The following is a 21,488-nucleotide window of genomic DNA, read 5'->3' as shown; positions in this document are numbered from 1 at the left end:
GCAGGAATCAGCAGATGTCGGCATCAGAAGAGCTTATGTCACACAGGAACTGACTCTGGAGTACTGGAAAGGATGCATGAGAGCCACATGCAAGATCAAGGGCTTGCATGAATGAAGTCCCTTAGGAGTTGCTTCCCCAATTTTCATCAGACAGGATGCAAGTGTATGATAGAGAGAATCAACAGTGTTTGCAAGAAGTAGCATGCTATGTCTTTTTTTGGATTTAACAGGCTCCAAATGGTAAAAGCTATGAAGTTTGTATGAGGCCCACATAGAGCACACAGACCCAAGAGGTGGGATGCATTGCAACAATAGTGTCCATGACACATTAGCTCTGTTTTACAGGTTGAGAAACAGGAGCCTAGAGAGAGTAAATGACTTGGCTGCAAATTGTGGGATGTGCTGGACTAGATCAGATGAACAACCTCTCTAGCCTAATGTAACATCCCAGCCAGTGGACAGTGTCAAATACTTCAGAGGAAGGTGTCAAATATCTGTAAGACATGTTTCTTTATTAATGTGCTCAACTTAATACAGCTGCAGGCATTATTCATGAAAATCTCTTACTCCCCTCTTGAACCCAATGAGCTCCACCCCAGAAGATCCCAAGGAACTGCCACTCCATTCTGTCTCATACTAGGCTGCAGTGGATTGACACACCTTCTTCTGAAGCAGCTGGAACTGTCCACTGTTTGAGGTATTATAGTTGGTACCCCCCATCTCCTTCATGCAGGAAGAGACAGAGCTTGGCTTGCTCCTCTCCCCAGAAACCTTTCCTGTACACAGAAAGCTGCTCCTCAGCAATCTGCCCTGTGTCACTCTGCTCCACCTCGTACTCTGATTTAAAACAGCTCCTGAGAGGCCCAGGTCCTACCATCAAGGTTTGTATGAGGCTGCCTACCTGGTAGCTGAGTACCTTTCATAGAAATGTCAATACAATTTTGACTGGTGTGTTGATTGAGGCCATTATCTTTTATATTCTGAAATCAGATTTAAGTCCAGTGAGAAGCAAGTAGATGGCTATGGTGGGGTTAATGGACCGCTTCTCTTTCACAATGGATAAAGATCTAGTCTCATTGCTCATACTCCTTGGGCTCTCTGCCTTCAACACAGTTACTCACAAAATGCTTCTCATCTGTTTGTATAATCTGGCTGAAATAAGTTATACAGAATTGCAATAACTCCAAACAGGATCTGGAAAGTTGCACTTGACAATTGATCCTCTTCTCCACAACCCCTTGCTTGCAGAATCCCCAGGTCAAATCTTAGTACCCTCTCCAGACTACCTGGATAAAGGCTGGATGCCTTGGGTCCTTGTTACTAATATCTACAAGCATGCAAGTTGGGTTACAATACAGATATTGCACCACTTGGGCAAGATCGCCACCTTGATGCAGAACTTTCCAAAATGAACCTAGAAAGACTGAAGAGATACTCAGGGTAGGAAGAAGGTTAAATTAGGTGGAGGCATAATGGAGGCCTCTGCTGATGAGGCACGTGATTTATTACTATGCTGCTTCAGTGGCTTGAGCTACTAAAAACGCACGTTACCCTTACTCTCTGCATCCATTTCATTTCTGATGCTAATGCAAAGACTTAGTTCTAATCTTCAAAGGCATCATTGAATAGCTTGGGGCACAGCTGCACAGGACAGCACTCCTTTGACCAGGCACAAGGCACCAAGACCATTGCATTTCCCTGACCCATCGCTAACAGAACTGAGGATGAAACTCAGTGAGAAACAGAGACAAACCACTTGCAAATGGAGACAAGGGACTGGTGTTTGCAGAGTAATCAGCTGCCAGTTTGGAAGCTTCCCAATCACAAGAGAGATATGAATGTATAAAACAAGAAAGCAAGAGAAAGTATCTTAGGATCTTAGACAACAGGATCAGAACTTTTTAGATACACTACCAAACACAGCATATAGAATTTAACTGTTCAGCACTCAGATATCATACTGATGGTAGGCAGAGAGGAATCTCAGAATTTGTTATGACAATGAGATCCACAGGTTAATAATGAACTGGGCAAAACAAGTGCATAGTTTTAAGTCTGTTGCCTTCAATGCTCTTGGAAGTTTACTTGCTCTGCATAAAACAGGGTAAATAGGATTCAACCAACTGATTTTCTCCAAACCATTATAAAAATGATCCTGCCTTGAGCAGTAGGTTGGACTCAGACCACCTCCTGAGGGCCCTTTGGCTACTTTCTAACACTAAGCAAGCCCGAGGCGAAAATGGATATTCAATCTTTGCAGGTTAGTCCAAGCTGCAGATTGAACCAATAAGCAAGTGAAAAACATTCACTTCTAATTCCAGAAATGCGGCCACAAGTGTGCAGTGGTACAGGCCAGAAGCCAGGGGGTGCTACAGCATGCCCCCCTGCTTGGCTGAAGCAAACAGCTTAGGCCAAAGCCCATTCTAAGAGTGGGGACTTGCGGGGGAGGTGCAAAGCATCCTGGGATGCTAGAGGCCTGTGAATTAATTTGAATCTGGAGGGGATTTGGGACAGAAGTTCAATAAACCGATTTAACTTAAAATCAGAACCAGTTTCTGATCACTTATATCAGTTTATGTGTAATTTCTGTCCCTAGCCTTTTAGCCCTACTTTTCTATGATTACATTGTGTTATAGAGGTCTATCATGGTATAGTTTCATTTGGACCAGGAACACACATTTACATTTTTACTGATATAAGTGATCAGAAACCGGTCACCATAGCAGAACAGAAGCTTGTCACACAAAACCAGTCTGTACCCAAAACAGAAGTCTGGCACATGGACTGGTTTTAAAATGGTAGAACCCATTTTAAAACCAGTCTGAGATTTTGGTCTAAGATTTGTCCCCCCTTGCCCCAGCCTCTCCCCTCAAAGGGCAAATACGTGTTATGTTCACTACCAATCTAAACTATGTCGCTTACAGAAAACTGCGTAACTTAGATCGATTATGCCTCAGGTTTCTGAATGTCTGTACCTAGCTTTGCTGTTTCAACTGAACAGCCATAATCTTTTCCCTCTCCTTTTTAGATTATAAAAGGCTTTCCGTGCCTTTTGTCTTTTTTCATATTATTTAATTGAATCTACTTCACTTAAATCTTTACACCTTAAGATTTCCAAACATTTTCATAGCATGGTTCCCAGTTTGAGACTGACTGCGCATGGACCATCTCTCTTCCTATTAATGATCGAATACCATCTCCATAGCCATGGCAGCAATTACTTCCAAGTGAAACTAATATTACAAAATAGTTCAATGTATTTTATTATTTCTTAAATTGATTTGCTAGCTGGAAACAAGGAGGAAAGTCAACAGCATGTAGCTAGCCAACTGACTCTGGACCCCCAGCAAGTGCTTTGCAGATTGCAGTTTGAAAATAACATCTCTACACAGTAAGTCACTTGCACAGCTGATCTTCTGCCCTGTTTTCTGACTACCAGGTGCATATATCCTTCCTTTTTAATCAAAGGCATCTGGAACTTGCACATATGGCTGATTCATGGCTCAAGTACTTCATAGTCTCACATGTCTTTTACTTTTCTCATTCTTAATTGATCAAACAATGGGAAAAAAAGAAATCCACTGGATGAATTCATAAAACATTAAAATTACCAAACTGCTTTTTAAAAAATATGATTTGCTGTTTAAAATCACTAAGCCTTACAATCTACAGATATGCAATGATTTCTAAATGGTAGTGTACTTTATGTAAAGTTATTGTGCTATATTGCATATTTAATCATTCAACATAATTTATGAAATTTAACAAAAAAAAAAAACATGTAATCACAAGGACAAATGAAGAGAATTTAAACTTCTGCTTTCCGTATTAATGCAACAAGTCCTGATTTATGAATGCCCTGTTTTTCAATAGGAACGTTTGCAAGGAATTTCCTTGGGTGTAGGTGAAACAGGAGGGAATAAATGCTGCTTATGGGGCTTGGATGTTCTGGCCAGTGAAGCAATTTGGCTTGGTAACTCTCAAATATAGCCTCTGCAAGCCAGTCAAAATAGAGTTTCAACCATCTCCCTCCTCAGCTTCTGGACCATGTCTAAAAATCTAAGCAAACTGTGACCAATTCAGGGAATCTCAAACTTTCTGGTATGCTCTAGTTTTAGATTTCATTGGGGAAAAATTGAGACCAAGATGCAAATGTTAAACATTCAACTTTTAAATGACTTAAGGAATAAGCCCTGAAGAAAAAATGTTTAATGAGCTGTATAAAACAAGCCAACTCTGAAGTTTCTAATGTCAAATGTTATTGAATTGTCTGTATTTTATTAACAGAACATAGAGAAGAAAGTCTTTTTTCATGTATTCATAACTTAAAAACAGCCCCTCTAATTTTGTCAAATTTTCCAAATTGCCTCTGGACTCCATGCATGCATGGAAAATTTAAGCTCTAAGAGATTAGGTACGAGACTACTATGAGCAATAATAAAAAAAGGAAGAGGGTTAACAGAAGCTGGAACAACAACCTTAAGTGCAACAACAGAAGCTATGCCAGAAGCTTTATGACTCAAAATGTACCTTTAGAAGAAAAAATTTCTCTTGCTTAAAATAATGATTCCAGAAAAAGTTACATTGTTAATATCTGGAAGATCTTTTCACATTAGTCTTTAACACTAACCTTGGAAGAGAGAGGGCTGGATGTTGCTGACATACTGGAACGCATTCTTAAAGAAGACCAACATTGCTGAATAGACTACTTGATTCTTATACTTAGCATGGGCTTCACTATCAAAGTTACTAATGTATCTGCAAAGGTCTTTCATTCTGTGTAAGATATCACCAAAACTTCTGAGGGATAAAATAAAAAAACAATACAAGGTATTACAAAGACTTCTAAACCAAAGAAAAGCATATGCAACTATGCATTTCAAATTTGGTAATAGTCACGACATTGGGAAGGAGAAAAAACACAGATGCTGCCCTAGTAAAAAACACAATATAATCAGCAAGGAAACTGATGCATCTAGGAGAGCAACTCTGTTCAGCACTGTACTTAAATAGTGTTGAATTAGTGTTTTTAATCTGCGCTTGCAATTGAGTGCTCATGCATGAAGCAGATTCTTGATGAAGTTCAGTGGCAGCCATCCATGTCTTTTGTTATCAAAGAGGAGCTTTGTAATGGTAAATCAAGCTCCTGAGCCAATATGTTTCTAAGTAGAGTTTAAAGGTCCACAGAGCCTATGCCCCAGCTTTTTATTGGATGCTTCCAAAAAATACTGAACTGAGATAATATAAAATGCCTAAAATTCAACTTATTTTATAGTCCATTTTTATTGAAATATTGAAAAGAAAAACTCTTTGAGGGTCAGTAATTTAGACAGCCAACTATGATAAGGGATCAATTTCTCACCTTCTCCCTTTCTCCATCTGCCATTCACACCTCATTCCCACAATAGATAGTATCTTAAACAGCCTCTCCCACGGATCTGTAATCTGAGATGATTTCTCAGTCAGACCCTCTATTACATACTTCTGAGAGTTACGCTTGCTTGGAGACATGAGATCAGAGGAATCTTGTGAACCTGTGTGGTCAGAGGAGAGGGGGAAGTGCAGTGAAGTCTGGTTAATAAATCAGGGGAATACCTGAAAGATCACTGTAGGTCTTACTAGTCAGTGCACTCCATACTTACCAACCCTACTGATTTACATAAAACATTCTGGTTAGTTCATTATCTGATAAAGCATAATCGGTCATATTCAACATAATTTGTGACAGCATCTTTTACATTTATCTTGTGTTTAAGAAAGGGATAAGTTCTTCCTCATCTGTCATCTAGGGACTGTTCCAGAGTGTTAAACTGGCACATATCTGTAAGCAGAAAAAAACTGGGCAGGTGCTCCCAGGGGCATGAGGAGTCCAATCCTACAAGAGAATTCCCTGGGCGCATAAGATCAGGCCCCTCAAGCCCTCGGAAAGCCTGTCCAAGGTGATGGGAAAGTATAAGCAGCTCTTGGCTGTTCATACCTTAAAGCAAGCAAATGTCCACCACTAAATAGTGGCAAAATCTGATCTTCTCACTCTCACTCTGATGAAATAGTACTACTCTACTACCTACCTACTACCTACTCTGACTCCAGCATCTGATGAAGTAGGCTGTTGCTACAAACTGGCTCAGTGAGGCATAAGGCAGTAGTTATCAAACTTTTAAGGCTCCCAGCACCCTTCCATAATGTCTATGAACTGAACAGCACCAACTTTCACTAACAAATGTATTTACTACTTAGCTCCTCAACAGAGGAAGGAAAGAAGGAGCAAGAACTTAGCTCCTCACACAGGCCAGCAGGGACAAGCATTAACTTACCCAAAGCCAAGCCTGTACTTATCTCCTTGAACAGAGATCGGCAGAGAAGAGCAAATGCTTTTCTCCTTGCACTGTATGGCACCCTCAAAAGGATCTTGTGGCATCCCAATGTGCCATGGTACCCCACAATGAATACTACTGCTCTAGGGTGCCACCCTGTTCTACCGTCTGCCTGTTTTCAGACTAATATGGCTAACCGCATCTCTACTGCTGAACTCTGTGGGTATATATGACATGAAATGTCATAAAATGTCATCTGTTCATTTACACTGGTCTCTTTACTGTTTATCTTCTCCATAACAGATTTCAATGTCATCTGACAAAAAAAAAAAAAAAGTGTTCTTACCTTGGTACTGATTTTCAGTTTGTGTAGATCTAGTCACATAATTAATGTAAAATTCTGCTGCTTTGTTCAGGTATTTGTACAACAAACTGGCAGGAAGCCGAACATCAGGGTTGTTAATTATTAGAGGAAGAACGTCACAAACTAAAAGGTGAAAAAACATCCACGTTAAGTTTGGACCCTTATTTAGCCTCCACAAGTAACAGTAAAACCAAACCTAACCATACACATTTCCAGAACCTTCCATCTAGGCAAGTAGCACAACAGTTAGCCATAAACTGCTGCATGGAACCTGTATATGCCACATTTTTTTTTTACCAGTTTGACAATCAGTTCAATTTATTCTGATTTTAAGACCTGCTCAAGCCAAGTTGACCTGGTTTAAGGTGGACTAACATGTTTTCAAATGAAGCAGCTCCCTGACCTGAGTGTATTGAAATAAGTTCCCTAAACATTGGTCAAGCCACCTTAAATTGGCTTCATATGATTTCAGAACTGGTCAGTAAGTTTCCCCTGTCTAGGCAGGTCTTCAGTGTTTGCATCTGTTAACAATTTAGAGTATAGAAGAATTGACGGAATTACCATTTTACAAACAGAAGCTATATAAACACCATCTAAATCTCTTTTGGCATAAAGGTAATAGATCAAATAAAAGACCTTCACTGCATGACTACTGACAGGACTGCCAACTCCTTGAACGTACATCACTTAATTAATACCAACTTGGGCTGAATAGTTCTTAGCAGATGGTACTAAGTTTTGCTTAGCAGATGGTACTAAGCTTTACTATACAGCCCTATAATAAAAAGCGGATTTACTTACCAAATAATTTCCTAAAGCAATTAACTGGGGATTCTTGGTCTTCAATACTTTCAGCCTCTAATAATGTTTCTCCCAGGCCCACCTGTGCAGAAAGTGGTGCAAATGAAACTAACTAATTAGCACATTCAGAAGAATATCTGTAGCATTTCCTCACTTCTTGAGGCTGCCACCCCAAGCAACTTTGCAACTTTCAATTATAATTTAAAGTTAAACCATCACCTTTTAGTTTTTATGAAGGAAATGTCAGGGACAAACAGTCCAAGATCAAGTTGTGTGTATGTAATTATGTTGCAACAATATTGCAGTACATATAGACATCAACTTAGTTATACAACTGTCAACACAGTGTAACAATCTGCCAAGGGAAGTTGTAGAATCTGCTTTCTTGGATACTTTCAAGTAAGTAATGGATAGATATCCCAGATGGTTTAGGAGTAGCACATTTGCAGCTGTGCAGTGGGTTGGACTAGATCAGTGTTTTTCCACTCATGGGTCGCAACTCAAAAGCGAGTCCCAGGAGTATTTGAAACTGTCGCGAACAAATTAAAAAAACGGATTAACAAACTTTAAAAATGGATTCTCCTTTAAAGGAAAAAAAACCCATGGCTTTTCCCTTGGAAGCTGGCAGAGCTGGGCTGGCCCCAGCTGTCTTACCTGGGGTCTTGGGGGCCTCCTGGGGTTGTAGAAGTGGCAATGCGGAAGCCTAGCCAGCTGCCAGAGTGTAGCTCTGGATGGCTAGGCTCCAGTTTTGAGTGGCGCACGCTGCCCCCTCAAGCGCCACTCTGCTTTTTTTTTTCTGTGGGTTTTTTTTACTCCTGGATATCTAGGGGTCAAAAAACCAACCATGTGCTGCTCCCTTGCAGTGCAGAGAACAACTGAACGTGCAGTATGTGGTGCTGCAGACACATACCACATGGCTGCACTTGTCTGGACATGGCCATTGAAGCCCAGCTCCTGCAAGGAGCTGTTTGGGGTCCCTCTGCCCCACACATGGGGGTGCTGGGGCCTGGGGGCAGTTGGTTGGGAGTGAGGGGCACTGGGTCAGTACTGGCCATCTATGTTTATAAATGGGTCCTGGTACAAAAAAAGTTGAGAATCACTGGACTATGTTATCCCTGAGGCCCCTTACAAGCGTACCAATCTACAATTCCACTTTCTCCCACTCTTCTCTAGATTAGAGTTAACTGTGAAGTACTGAAACAGCGTCCCTCCCTTGGACACTAAATTTCATTTTAACATGAGATTACAATGATTTTCCATATTCCTCTTTTGTGGTCCAAGCTTACATTAAATATGGACTCTTCTATGGATTTTACAATGCAAAATATTATTTTGTTTGCCTCTGTTTATTTTAAGCTCATCTTTTACTGGATGTTCAGAAGGTATAGTAATGACAGCATCTGACAGCTGTCTGCATTGATAGCTACAAGGTCAGAATTAAAAATATCGAATCATTTTCACAAACCAATGACTTTCAGGTGTTGTCTGCAAAACCAGGCTGACAAGTGAACAGTGATAAGGAGCTAGTTTTATCTTACCCCGTGCTGTACCACAGTTTCTGGGAAGCGCCGTAGCAACAGCAATAGCATTTCCGCCCGTTCCAGAGTATTAAAACACTGCTCAGTGGCTTTCAGTAACATTTCACACTGGACACGACCAGGAAGAGTCTCAAATAAACCTAGAAAAGGAAAACCGATATTGAAATTAAAAAAACCCCTTCAATGGCCATGTTCAAACAATTGCAGCCATGTGGTATGCGTCTGCAGCACCACATACTGCACGTTCAGTTGTTCTCTGCACTGCAAGGGAGCAGCACATGGTTGTTTTTTCTGACCCCGAGATATCCAGGGGTCAAAAAAACCCACAGAAAAAAAAAAGCAGAGTGGCGCTTGAGGGGGCAGCGTGCGCCACTCAAAACTGGAGCCTAGCCATCCAAAGCCACACTCTGGCAGCTGACTAGGCTTCCACACAGCAGGATTGCCACTTCTACAACCCCAGGAGGCCCCCAAAACCCCAGGTAAGACAGCTGGGGCCAGCCCAGCGCTGGCCCTATCCTCCCCCTATCCCACCTGAAGTAACCTGCTATGCGGCAGAGGGTGCATGGCACAGGCGTTCCCCAGGGACAACTAACGGCAGCACAAGGTGTGCCGCTACTAGTTGTCCCCAGGGAACCAAATGTCCATGCAAGTGTGGATGCACCCAGTGTGTCTTAACTTAGGATAAAAAAAGAACAGGTAACGGCTGATCCTTAGTTTTATCAAGACATCACACAGCAGGCGTGTGTACCTGATGCATAAGTGGCAATTTAAAGAAATTCCATTATATGAATGTGGCAAGTTTCAATGAACTGAGCATATAATAAATGACCACTCAATAGATTCTTTTTCTGGAGGAATAACAGAACTTCTTAAGTTATCTCCTGCAGCCCTTGACTGGTTAACTCAGTCTTAGACTACAGTTATTGCCATTCTCCTAAATAAAGGGGGGAGGTCATCTTATTGTTTAGAGCTACAAAGGTAATATTATGCTGTTCTTGCCAGAAGTATCAGGTACTGAATAAAGAACCTATTTTGACATTTGGGAGAACAAGCATACTCAATTAACTTGATTATTCTGATTACAAGCCTACATTCTCCTTCTCCAAAGAAAGCCATAACAACATTGCATTTGACTTATAGGCAGGGTTGACCTATAATTGCTCCTTTGGGCTAGGGACAGAAGTTACACATAAGCTGATGTAAGCGATCAGAAACTGGTTTAAATCCGTAACAGAACAGAAGCTCAGTACACATAAACCAGTTTCAAAATGGCTGAAACTGGTTTATGATAAACCTGGTGGAATGTAGTATCAGACCTAATTGATTTGGGTCAAACTTCTGTCCCAGACCCCTTCCTGGTTTTAAGTTAAATCAGAGTTCCGCAGCATCCCAGCAGGGCTGTGTTCTCTTCTCCCGAAGGCAGGGCTGGCCCCGCCCCTTTACTCTCTAGCCCGAGCAGGGATGGGGGCATGGTCCTGTTAAGGAAAAGTGGGCAGGGAGGGGGTTAATTCTTTCTTTCATCCCTTTCCCCACAACCTGCCGCAGTCAGAGTCTGCCTGTCTGTGGACGAGCAGGCAGCCAGGGCTGCCAGACCCCAGATGTGGTCCCTGGGGCCCGAAGGACCAGAGGGAGAAATTAAACCCCTCCCTACCCCCTTAGCCTTAATGGGGCCACGGCAGGACAGTGTCTAGCCATGCCCCCCTCCTCCGCCACTGAAGCAGCAAGGGGAAGGGGAGGAGGAGGGGCAGCAGCCTCTGTCAGGGTGTCCCAGGGAATGCAAGCATGGAGGAGTTTTACTCCCCCATTCCCTTCCCTGTCCCACCGGCAGACACCGCAGCTGTCCCAGCATGACCCCATTAAGGCTAAGGGGACAGGGAGGGGGTTAATTCTCCCCCCCCCCCCCCCCCCGCACTCTCACTTCTGGTCTGAGCCATTGTAGGCACTTGCCTGCATTTCCGGAATAAAAACTGAATGTCTATCCACTTATAAATCAGTTCACTCTCTACAGGTTAGACTAACCTGCAGAGACTGAATCAATTCAGGCTTGGGATTTTTGAATGTCTGTCCCTAGCCTTACAGGCTTGGCTTTTGTCCTTGCAGTATCTCTGCTCATGCAGTAAAAATACAGAACCAGAATTTTTTCACTGCACCTTTTATTTGAGTATTTTCAGTGAATTTAACCCTTTCAGTCCTTTCCTTTGTTTTGTGATTCTTCTGTGGAATTTATAACAGCAGCAGCAGCAGTGCAGGGGCTTTATCTGTATTAAACACACAAACTTGTGTTCAGGGAAAAAGCTGTTTTTCCAAAAACTGAACCTGAAACACGGGGTTGCCTTATATCTAGAACAATACAGTTGTCAGGAAAAAGCTGTTGGTTAAATAAAGCCAATTTAAATTAAAAAATTATGTTATTATGGTGCACAGGAATATTGGGGTTATAATCATTTAATATTTGTTACTTTAAGATATGTGATTGCATCTTCAGGAATCCCCATTTGGATTTGTAATCATTAACTAAGCATTTTGATAAATAATTTGTTTATCAGGCCACCATCTCCTATAACATCCTTTATAAAATTCTGATAGAATCTATCTCAAGTAAAGGCCCAGGTCAGCGTTGACATACTGCAGCCATTCTATTTATTTATTGGAGTCTGGCTCAATAGTAGAATTCTACATATTCCTGATACATGTTTTGGGAGATATTTATGAATGTTTGGAACTACACTGTGTTCACAGATTTTATACAAACTCTTCTTCTCTACCCACACCACAGACTCCACTAACTAATATAGTGCATGTCCTTAGCCAGTTTGCCAGACTCAAGTGCAAGTTACACTACCTGTGGTTTGTCAAATGATCTGCTAGCCAACATTAATTCATTAGCAAGGGCTGGCTGCTAATAGAGAAGCAGAGCAAGTAGTTTCATAGTTTCATAGTAGTTAGGGGTCAGAAGGGACCTAAACAGATCATCTAGTCTGACCCCCCGCCACTGGCCAGAGCACACGCTGGGATCACATGACCCCAGACAGGTGTTCATCCAACCTCTTTCTGAATTTACCCATGGTAGGAGCAAGGACCATTTCCCTAGGAAGTTGGTTCCAGATCCCAGGCACCCTAACAGTGAAATAGTGCCTCCTACTCTCTAACCTGAACCTATTCTCCAGCAGCTTCTGGCTATTGTTCCTCATCACCCTAGGTGGTGCTGGGGGAGAATAGGACCCTTCCTATTTGCTGCTGATCTCCCCTAACAAGTTTGTAGGCAGCCACCAAATTCCCCCTCAGCCTCCGTTTGCTGAGGCTGAACAGGTTCAGGTCCCTCAGCCTCTCCTCATAGGGCCTGCCCTGTTGTCCTCCAACCAAGCAGCTGGCCCTCCTCTGAACCCTCTCAAGGCAGGCCACATCCTTCTTAAAGCACGGTACCCAGAACTGGATGCAGTACTCCAATTGAGGCCGGACCAATGTCGCGTAGAGGGGCAGTATCACCTCTCTTGACTGGCTTGAGATGCATCTTTGGATGCACGACAAGGTGCGGTTGGCTTTCCTGGCTGTGGTCTGACATTGGCGGCTCATGTTCATCTTGGAGTCAATAATGACTCCAAGATCCCTTTCCGCCTCTGTGCTCTCAAGGGGGAGCTCCCCAGCTTTTATGTATGCTGTGGATTCTCTCTCCCCAGGTGCAGCACCCTGCACTTATCCACAGTGAAGCCCATCCTATTACCATCTGCCCACTTCTGCAGTCTGTCTAAAACTAATTGCAGCCTCTCTCTCCCTTCGAGTGTGCCTACCTCTCCCCACATCTTGGTGAATTCTGCAAACTCAGACAATGTGTTTTCCATCCCCTCGTCCAAGTCGCTGATGAAGATGTTGAACAGTGTAGGCCCCAGGACTGAGCCCTGGGGGACCCCACTATTCATATCCCACCAGGTCGAGTACGACCCATTCACCACCACTCTCTGGGTGCACCCCATCAGTCAATTTCTGACCCATCCAACTGTGTAGGCATCAGTGTCACAGTCGCTCAATTTATTAATGAGAATGGAGTGAGAGACAGTGTCAAACGCCTTCTTAAAGTCCCGAAAGACTACATCCATGGTGACACCATCATCCAGGGATTTAGTTACCTGGTCATAAAAGGCCATCAGGTTGGTCTGGCAGAACCTACCTTTGATGAACCCATGTTGATTTCCTCTGGGCATGATCTTCTCCGCTGGCCCCTCACAGATGTGATCCTTGATAATTTTTTCCAAGGATTTTCCCCAAGACTGATGTGAGGCTTATGGGCCTATAGTTTCCTGGGTCCTCCTTTCTCCCTTTCTTATAGATGGGGACCACATTAGCTAGTTTCCAATCTCCGGGCACCTGGCCCGTGGACCATGATCGCTCGTACAGCTGGGCCAAGGGCACAGCAATGACCCCCACGAGCTCTCTCAACACCTGTGGGTGGAAGGCATCAGGGCCCACAGATTTAAAAACATCCAGCCCTTCCAGAAGATCCCTAACTACTTCTGCGCAGGCCCGAGGCCTGGCAGTACTATCCCCAAGATTGCCCCTACCTATGGTGGGAGAGCTGTCCTGGTCCCTGTCCAAGAAAACAGAGGCAAAGAATTTGTTAAAAATTTCGGCTTTCTCATCTGGCTTGCTCCTTACTGAATGTCAGCTATTAGCTCATTTCATCCCTTGTGTCTCTTTTGAGGCTGAACTGGCTATGAGTCCCAATAAACACAGGGAGCTCACCACACTGGAACTTGCAGTTGCTAAACTGGATTGATAACCTGGGGTTTGATTCCAGATTCCTACTACAGTCCTTCCAGTGAATTAGTGGCTCTTACCTCTTAAAAACTGGGTCTGCTTATCCTGAGAGTCATTTCGTAAGGCCGATGTAATAACGCTAATCTCTCTCCACACCACTGGTTGGTCTGGAAAATTCACAAACCTGGGATAAAGTGTCAGACAAAAAAGTTAGAACTATTCCCAATCTGTTTCAAAATAGAAGCATAACTATGAAAGCATCAATGTGGAGAAATGCAAAAAAGTGTTTCACTTTTCAGGATGGCTTTTGTTTTTTAAAAGACAGTAAGGTCTGATTTGTATCCAGACAAATGACTGATTGCGTCATAACAGCATCAAATTTTTGGAAATTCTTATATGAACGGTTTATGATAAAAGTATGATGCTGTGTTTCTAGAGCTCTCTGACTAGCTACATTTCAAATAAGCTTTCAGAAGAGAATTAAACAAAAAAAAATCTCACTGTTACTTACATGTCATACAAGAGTCTGCCTGCTGATGCTGTCCGTTCAGCATTCCTTTCAATAGTGTACATCTCATACTGCAATACACAAAAAGGGGAATTAGCTGAACTACATATTCTCATGTCCCTGCTTGGTTCTTCCAAACTGAATACTACTACTAACTTGTTATACTATACCCATAGTAAAAAAGTAAATAAATAAAAAAAAGCTCAGTGGAAAAACTAACAAATGATAGCAAAATGTCTACAACTACTTAAAACTAGTAATTTACCACCATAGGTTTAAGTATTACTACCAGGGCTTTAACTTTTTTTTTAATTTAAGCAAAGTAACACACTAAATTCCATCAATTCCCAAGCAGAGCTTGCTCAGGGAGTTGCCTAGCCAAACATGGTTCAAAACTGTATTTTTTTTGAAAAACAAGCTTTTACCAAGCCCAAGACCAATTGGCGGCATTGCAACCTGCAAGTGGCAGTAGCGCACCACTGGCACTTCTGAGCACATCACTGACATTTCTGGATGAGCGCAATCGGCCGCAGGGGGACCACTTCTCCTGGCGTTCCCACTCCCTGGCCGGCACTCTCGGGGGGGCACTAGAGCTCTCACTTGCCCCTCCTGCCCAGGAATGCTGGCTGTCAGGTGGTGCACCAGCACTCTCAGGGGATGCACATATTTCCCCATGCACCCCCTATGCATTGCCACTGACTGGGCCACAAGTGGTTTGTGGGGGGGACAGTTTCCTTCCACTGCGTGCACTCCCAGGGGAGCAGGAGGGACTCATGCCCCCCAGATCTGTTCACAGAGCAGGGGCAGGCTGCCTGCTGTAGGCTTGGGCTCCCCACCCACCCTGCTGCTCTCTACCTCTGCAGCCCAGCAGAGTGGACCGGGAGTGGCAAGACAGAGCAGGGCCAGGAGGGGAAGTTCCTTGCTGTTACTGCAAGCCCTGCACTGTCCTGACAACTTTCCCCCTGCTCATCCCAGAGCAGCAAAGGGAACAACCTCACGCTGCCGCCCCCACTGTAGACCCGGGTCACTTGCCTCATAGCTGTGGCAGCTGAGGGTCCACTCCAGCAGGGCTGGGGGGGGGGCAGAGGGCTGTGGGTGGGGGGCAAGGGGCCCTAGCAAGTCTGGGGAGGCTGTTGCTTGAGAGCAAGGGGCCTGGACCTGCATTCCAGTGAGCTAAGGCAGCAGGGGGAGCTCTGATTTTCCGTGATAAAACCTCCAAAATCAAATACCATGATTTATAGGTACTTAGAATTAATTTTATTATAGCAATTGAATAGAGATTATATCTGAATAAATGTTTACACTCTTTGTTAAAGGAGTTCACACTGACCCAGACTCCACACCTCTTTCCAGGTGCGCAGTGAACTACAACATGTGTTCCAGAAACTAGAGGACGATTTTGTTCTTATACCTTGGTATATTTAGTGTAAGTTCACACCAAGGAATTCACTTCAAATTTACCCTTTTGCACCTGAAAAAAGAATCTAGACTATAAAATACAAGCAGGGATGACAGTTCTACTGCCTTGTTCAGTGACTTCCTCCAACCCATTCATGGTATTTTCTTCAGCTTCAGCATTAATGAAACCCGCTGCAAAGTTAGGATGCAATCATGCAGACTGCAGCCATTCCCACAATGAAGCCTATGGAGCACTTCCTAGGGAACTACAGAGTATAGCTGCCAGTTGCCAGACAGCACTGTATGTAGTAATTACTTTTCCAATATTGTTTCCATGGAAACAACTGCTATAATTCTTATGGGAACATTAGTTGTTGATGAATGAGAAAGATGGTTGGTCTGCACTCTTGTGAACAGGAGTGGAGGTAGTCTCTGACAAATTCCTGATTCACGCGTGAGTCATGCTATGGAAAAGTTTGAGAACCCTTATTATAATATGTGCCCTCAAGAGTGAAGACTCCTCTGGATGACATTAACTTTGCCATTTCCTGACTTTGCTATTCTTCCTTCTGCAACTTTAGTCTCAAGTTCCGCAAACACATGCGATCAAGCTTTGTTTTCAGCATGAGTAGGCCTACTGAAGTTGCACACATGCTTAAGTATTTGCAGGATCATGGCCTGTTCTCAATGTACATTGTGATGGAGTTCTCAAAAAAAAAATCAGGGGAAATTGACCCGTGCCGAGTTCTGTGCTGCTGCATCTCAGCTGCTACTAGTACTCAAGCTAACTTGGATACATCTGTGCTACAAAGTAGTCACTTCTGTGAGAGGATCCCAGTCTGCTTGTCATCACCCCCTCCTCCAGAACCCTGCTGATACCAGATCCTGGTGCTTCCCCATTGCTTCCACCCTGATCCACTTGTCAGTGTGTAGGATGAACTGGGATAATGCTCTGGGGAGAGGAGAATAGCAGAGTTAAGACTCAGATAGCCGATGCCAAGGGGGACTTTGCAATAGAAAGTGTTTTGCTGGGAGAAAGGTAAAGTTAAGCAGGTTTAAGCAAATTTGAAATTCCATTGGGCAAGCAGGTTTTGGTGCAAGCTCCCCCACCTACATTCTGGCATGGTCTCAGACATCTTGCCTTTACTGTTATCTGTTTTCTGGAGTAAACCTTTATCACTTCAACAAATCAAAGAAGGATTTTCATAATTCTGCGCCTCAAAACACCAAGTCGCCATAGCTGCACCAGAATATTAGCAAGGCTTATTGAACTGACAAAACTTTCCTTCCCATTTCAAGAATGGGCGAACTCTCTGTAATGAGGTCCCTACCCCATCACTGAAGGAGAGGGGAGTTAGGAATTAGCTGGCCGGCTCCAGCCTCTTGGAAAACTGATGATGGCAGAGGGCCCTTTAATAAAATGGCCACTCCCTGCAGGTGTTGCCAGTGATTGACAGGCCTGGGGCAGTAGTAGTGGGTTGGGTGACCCAGAGAATGGCATATAAGCCCAGGGCCTGACACAAGGTGGGAAGTCTGACCCTACAGGCTGCAAGAAACAGGACTCTGGGGAGGAAAGGGGCCTGGCCAAGGACAAAGGACTCCAAGTTGCAGAGAAGCTGCAAGGAAGCCCCTGCACCACCAAGGAGCAGAAAAGCATTTGGAGACCTTCTGTTGTAGCTCATTGCATGTTGTGGTGTTGACCCAGAGTTGGGGAACCTTTTGTTTGAGAGCAGATGCTCGTATTTTGTCATTTGTGTTTAAATACTACTGGACTGGATTGTGGGTGTAGGAGAAGAAGCCATCAAGAAGGATGTCAAGTGCACCCCAGGTCCTAAACTGGGGTGGGCAATTTCAGCTGGAAGGCCGCTTAACAAGTTTTGGTGAGCTGTGAAGGGCCACAAAGATAGCCCCGCCCCCCTGGTCACCATTTTAGGACCAGAAATCCTGCCCCAACCCCTGACCTTTGCCATTGGAAGTCCCTCCCCTTGCCCCCTTGTGGCCACCCCCTCCCCTAAAGTACTCCTTTTGGCAAGGGAGGATTGCTATCTTGGAACCAGAAAAAAAAAACAAATCATATTCTAAATGTCAAACACCTACTATAACATATTCTGCCACAAACATTTTTTTTGTCGTGATTTGTGTTTGCATATTGTATATAGAGGTGATAGCATAATAATTTAAAAATCAAGTCCTACTCTTGTATATTGTGTGTAGGAGGTGTGGGGTGTGGTTGTGGGTGGGTATAAGGGCTGTGTGTGGGGGAGGCAATAGGGTATGTGGGGGATGCATGTGAGGGGGCTGTTGGCACAGGGTGTGGGTGTGTGGTGTTTGTGGGGTGTGAGGGAGGGTGGGGGAGAAGTGTGGGGACCTCCCCATGGTGCACAGACCCTGCCAGCAGTAGCAGCAGCAGGAGGCAGCCAGGCCAGCCTGCCTCTATCGCATGGGGCTCCCCACAGCGCACGTGCGGCTCCCACCACTCGCACACCACCGGGGAAGTCCCACGTGATGGAGCTGGCTGCCTTCCTCACCCCCTACTGTGCAGGTCCTGGGGCTCTGACAGGAACCAGGTGGCTGGGTTCCCCTCTACTTTCGGCGGAGTCTTGGGATCTGCACAGCAGAAGGCAGGAATGGCAGGTGGCTCCATCACATGAGGTTCCTCCGGCAGTGCGGGAGTGCCAGGAGAAGGAGATGCATGCGCCTGTGCAGAGCTCCATGCAACAGAGACGGGCCAGCCTGGCTGCGCTCCTTGCACCATGTGCAGCGCTGGCCAGAGCCACGTGGCAGCATCTGCACAGGCCCTAAGCACATGCCGACTGCTGCTATTGGCAGGGGCTGTGCACCATGGGGTAAGTGTGTGGAGGGTCCCCCTGCCATGCCTACAGCCTGCCCCGCTGAGCTCTGTGCTCCCACCCCCACCCAGGCATGGGCTCTACACTGCCGCCACCTCCAGCCCCACACTCCCTTTCCCCCTCAACCTCCGCTGCTTCCCTACCTGCTGCTCAGAGCAAGCAGGACGCTGGGGAAGCCAAGCAGTTCCCACAGGAGCTGCAGCAGTGGGGAAGCCAAGCAGCCCCGCTCAGAAGCTGCTGGTGGCCTGGCTGGGTTGGATCCTTCTGCCCACGAGGGTGGGAGTGAGGTGCACAGGCTGTGTGGGGTACAGTTAGTTGATGGACACCTGTGGCTTGAATAAAACTGCCTAGCAGGCCAGATCCACCCCTACCCTAGACCCTTTGAAAGGGGGTGTCAGATAGAAAGACCACAGCCAAGGAGCCCGTGAAGGGCAAGACCAGGACCAAGGGAGCTCAGGAGCCTAAGGTCCTAGACCTTGGGCAGAAACACCCAGCTAGAGTAAAGTGGGCCAAGGCCCCCCCACCCCTGCATCAGGAATAGCCCAGCACATCCCTGGTTCCAGCCCATAGTGGCAGCCTGCCCTTATCCCACACACAGATCCAAAGGCACATGCCTCCCATGCCCTCCAGGGATGCGCACAGTGGTGGAAGCTGCTGCCCCCCTCCCGCATGAGCCACAGCTCCATCCCATACCTTACCCTAACTAAGCAGCACCTGACCCAGACCCTGACCCTCCCTCAACACAGGGGCCTCAATCTGCACACCCGCCTGATGCCCCTTCCCCCACAACAGACTTACCAGACAGACACTGCTCTTTAAGCTGCTGGGCTTTGTATCAAAAAGTTGGATCAGTATCAACCAATATGCCTCCTTAAAAATCGGCTATTGGTATAGGCCCAAAAAAGCTCTATCACTGCACCCCTACTGAGAAGCCAGAGGGGGCAAGCAAGGTGGAGTCCAAACTAGGGATTGATTTTGCCACCTCAGAACTGGGCACGCTACACTGATGCATTGACTGGGCAGCACCACTGGCGAGTTGCCCACCTTGCCAATTATGAAGGACCTTTGGGCCAAGTGGGAGTTACCAGGTTCATTAGGATAGAGAATGGGGATAGAGCAGCTGATATGGCTGTTGGCTCAGCAGCAAGCTACGGCTAATAGGAAGCTCAGAAGTGGGGAGCAAAGATAGAAGGCCTGATGCACTTGCAGTTTCAACAGACCAAAACCCTGCAAATGATGGTCATAGAAAACCAGAAAGCGATAGCAAAAATGCTCATCTACAATACAGGAAGTCTCGGAGGCAGGGCCACAGCATACGTCTCGGAGCAAAAGACCAAGGATGACTCTGAAGCATTCACAGACGCATTGGAGAGGATTGTCACAGCCGCCCAATGGGAGAAACAGGCATGGGTCCCACAATTGGGTATATTGCTAGTAGAGGAAGTCCATGTTGTATATCGAGTTCTACCTAGGGTGGATGCCGCAGACTATGACAAGGTAAAGGAGGCCATGCTAAAAAGCTTAGAGGTTTCTGAGGAGACCCACAGGCAATGGTTTTTGGAAAATGAAAGGGGCAGGTACCCTCAGCACTCTCAGACTGGGCCAGCTACTCTTGGATGAGCTACCAAATAGCTCCACTACACAGAGAGGTCACCTGAAGAGTGACTGGGACAGACAGTCCTGGAGTAGTTTGTGTGTGATCTGGAATGTAGGGTCAGGGACTAGGTGTAGAGACACTATCCCCAGACCCTGGAGGAAGCAGTAAGATTAGCTGAAGACTTTGTGGTGGCAGAGAAAGAATTGCATCAAAAACATGAGAGCCAAGGTAGACTGGCTAGGGGAAGGCCTCGGCTGGAGTGAAAAGATGCTGGACAACAATGGCTAGGTGCGTTTCCAGTGTGGCTGGGTAGGGCACTTTACCAAGCGCTGCCCCTGGGGTGGGCAGGAAAAGGTCAGCTCCACGAATCCATCAGGGGATTTAAAAAGTAAAACTGAATCCATGGAAGTAAAAGAAATGGTGCATGGCTATGGGGCCATTCCCCGCTGGGAGCAAGCGGGAGGTGAGGTCTGTGATGAGGCCCACTGTGGGACCCAGAAGCATGGGTTGGGGAGGATTATAGTCCCTTCCCTCCCAGACTCAGGGTACAAGCAAACCTTGGTATGACAGTCTGCTGAAGCGGACCCTGGGATGTGTGACAGACCAGCACACACTGGTGTGCCTGTGTGGAAAGCGAGGAAGCTATGACCGGGTCTATATGCAAATGACAGTAGTAGGGAACATCCATGCCTTGCTAGTAAGCACTGCCCATAAGCTGCCTTACCCTGTACTGCTAGGCCGGGACTAGCCACTGTCTCAGTCACTAGTTCATGAAACAATAGAAGGGAGGCACCACACGTTACCACCTGGGGTGGTACCTTCCCCAGTCCCCACAGAAGGCCTGGTGGAGGGAAAACCCACAGGGAAACTGCAAGGGCCAGGGGACCTGCTGAGAGCATGGATAAAGACACTGAGCAGATCAAACACAGTCATACTAGAGTTGAGCAGACCAGAGAAGCCAGATTCCAACAGATCTGTGAAGAGGGGAACACGGCCCAGAACGACAAAGAGATATTACAACTGGACCTTGCACAAACACACCCACAATTCGAGGCAAGGAATGGATTATTGTATTGGGTGAACCACAGGCCCATGCAGGAAGAGGAGATTGCCCAGATATTAATATCCAAGGTTGCCCAGTTATTAATACCCAAAGAGCTCTCCTGAAGGTGGCACACAAACTTCCCGGGGGGGCAAGGCACAATTAGGGAGTGACAATGTAGCAAAACCCCCAGTTTCTCTTTTATTTATTTATTTAAAAATGCATTCCCTCCCCTTCCCCAATCATTTCTGACATTTTCTCTACCTCTCTTTTCCCTATAGATAAGTATAAGATAGTATAAGTAAGATAAGATGTAGGATAAGCT

General features: G+C 45.4%; 1 protein-coding gene across 1 annotated transcript in view; it reads right to left on the bottom strand.

Annotated features, from left to right (window-relative positions):
• Positions 1–14,642, bottom strand: part of INTS10 (integrator complex subunit 10) — a 50,138-nt gene extending 35,496 nt beyond the window's left edge. Inside the window, 7 exon segments of the mRNA XM_025208742.1 lie at positions 4,631–4,800; positions 5,363–5,534; positions 6,661–6,801; positions 7,480–7,561; positions 9,018–9,157; positions 13,850–13,953; positions 14,281–14,642. Coding sequence (XP_025064527.1) covers positions 4,631–4,800; positions 5,363–5,534; positions 6,661–6,801; positions 7,480–7,561; positions 9,018–9,157; positions 13,850–13,953; positions 14,281–14,393 — 922 coding nt within the window. The 5' untranslated portion in view covers positions 14,394–14,642.
• Positions 14,643–21,488: the final 6,846 nt, after the last annotated feature.

This window comes from Alligator sinensis, unplaced genomic scaffold, assembly GCF_000455745.1.
Source record: "Alligator sinensis unplaced genomic scaffold, ASM45574v1 scaffold320_1, whole genome shotgun sequence".
Taxonomy (NCBI): domain Eukaryota; kingdom Metazoa; phylum Chordata; order Crocodylia; family Alligatoridae; genus Alligator; species Alligator sinensis.
The sequence above is the reverse complement of the archived record's forward strand: the minus strand, read 5'-3'. Positions and strand labels throughout refer to the sequence as shown.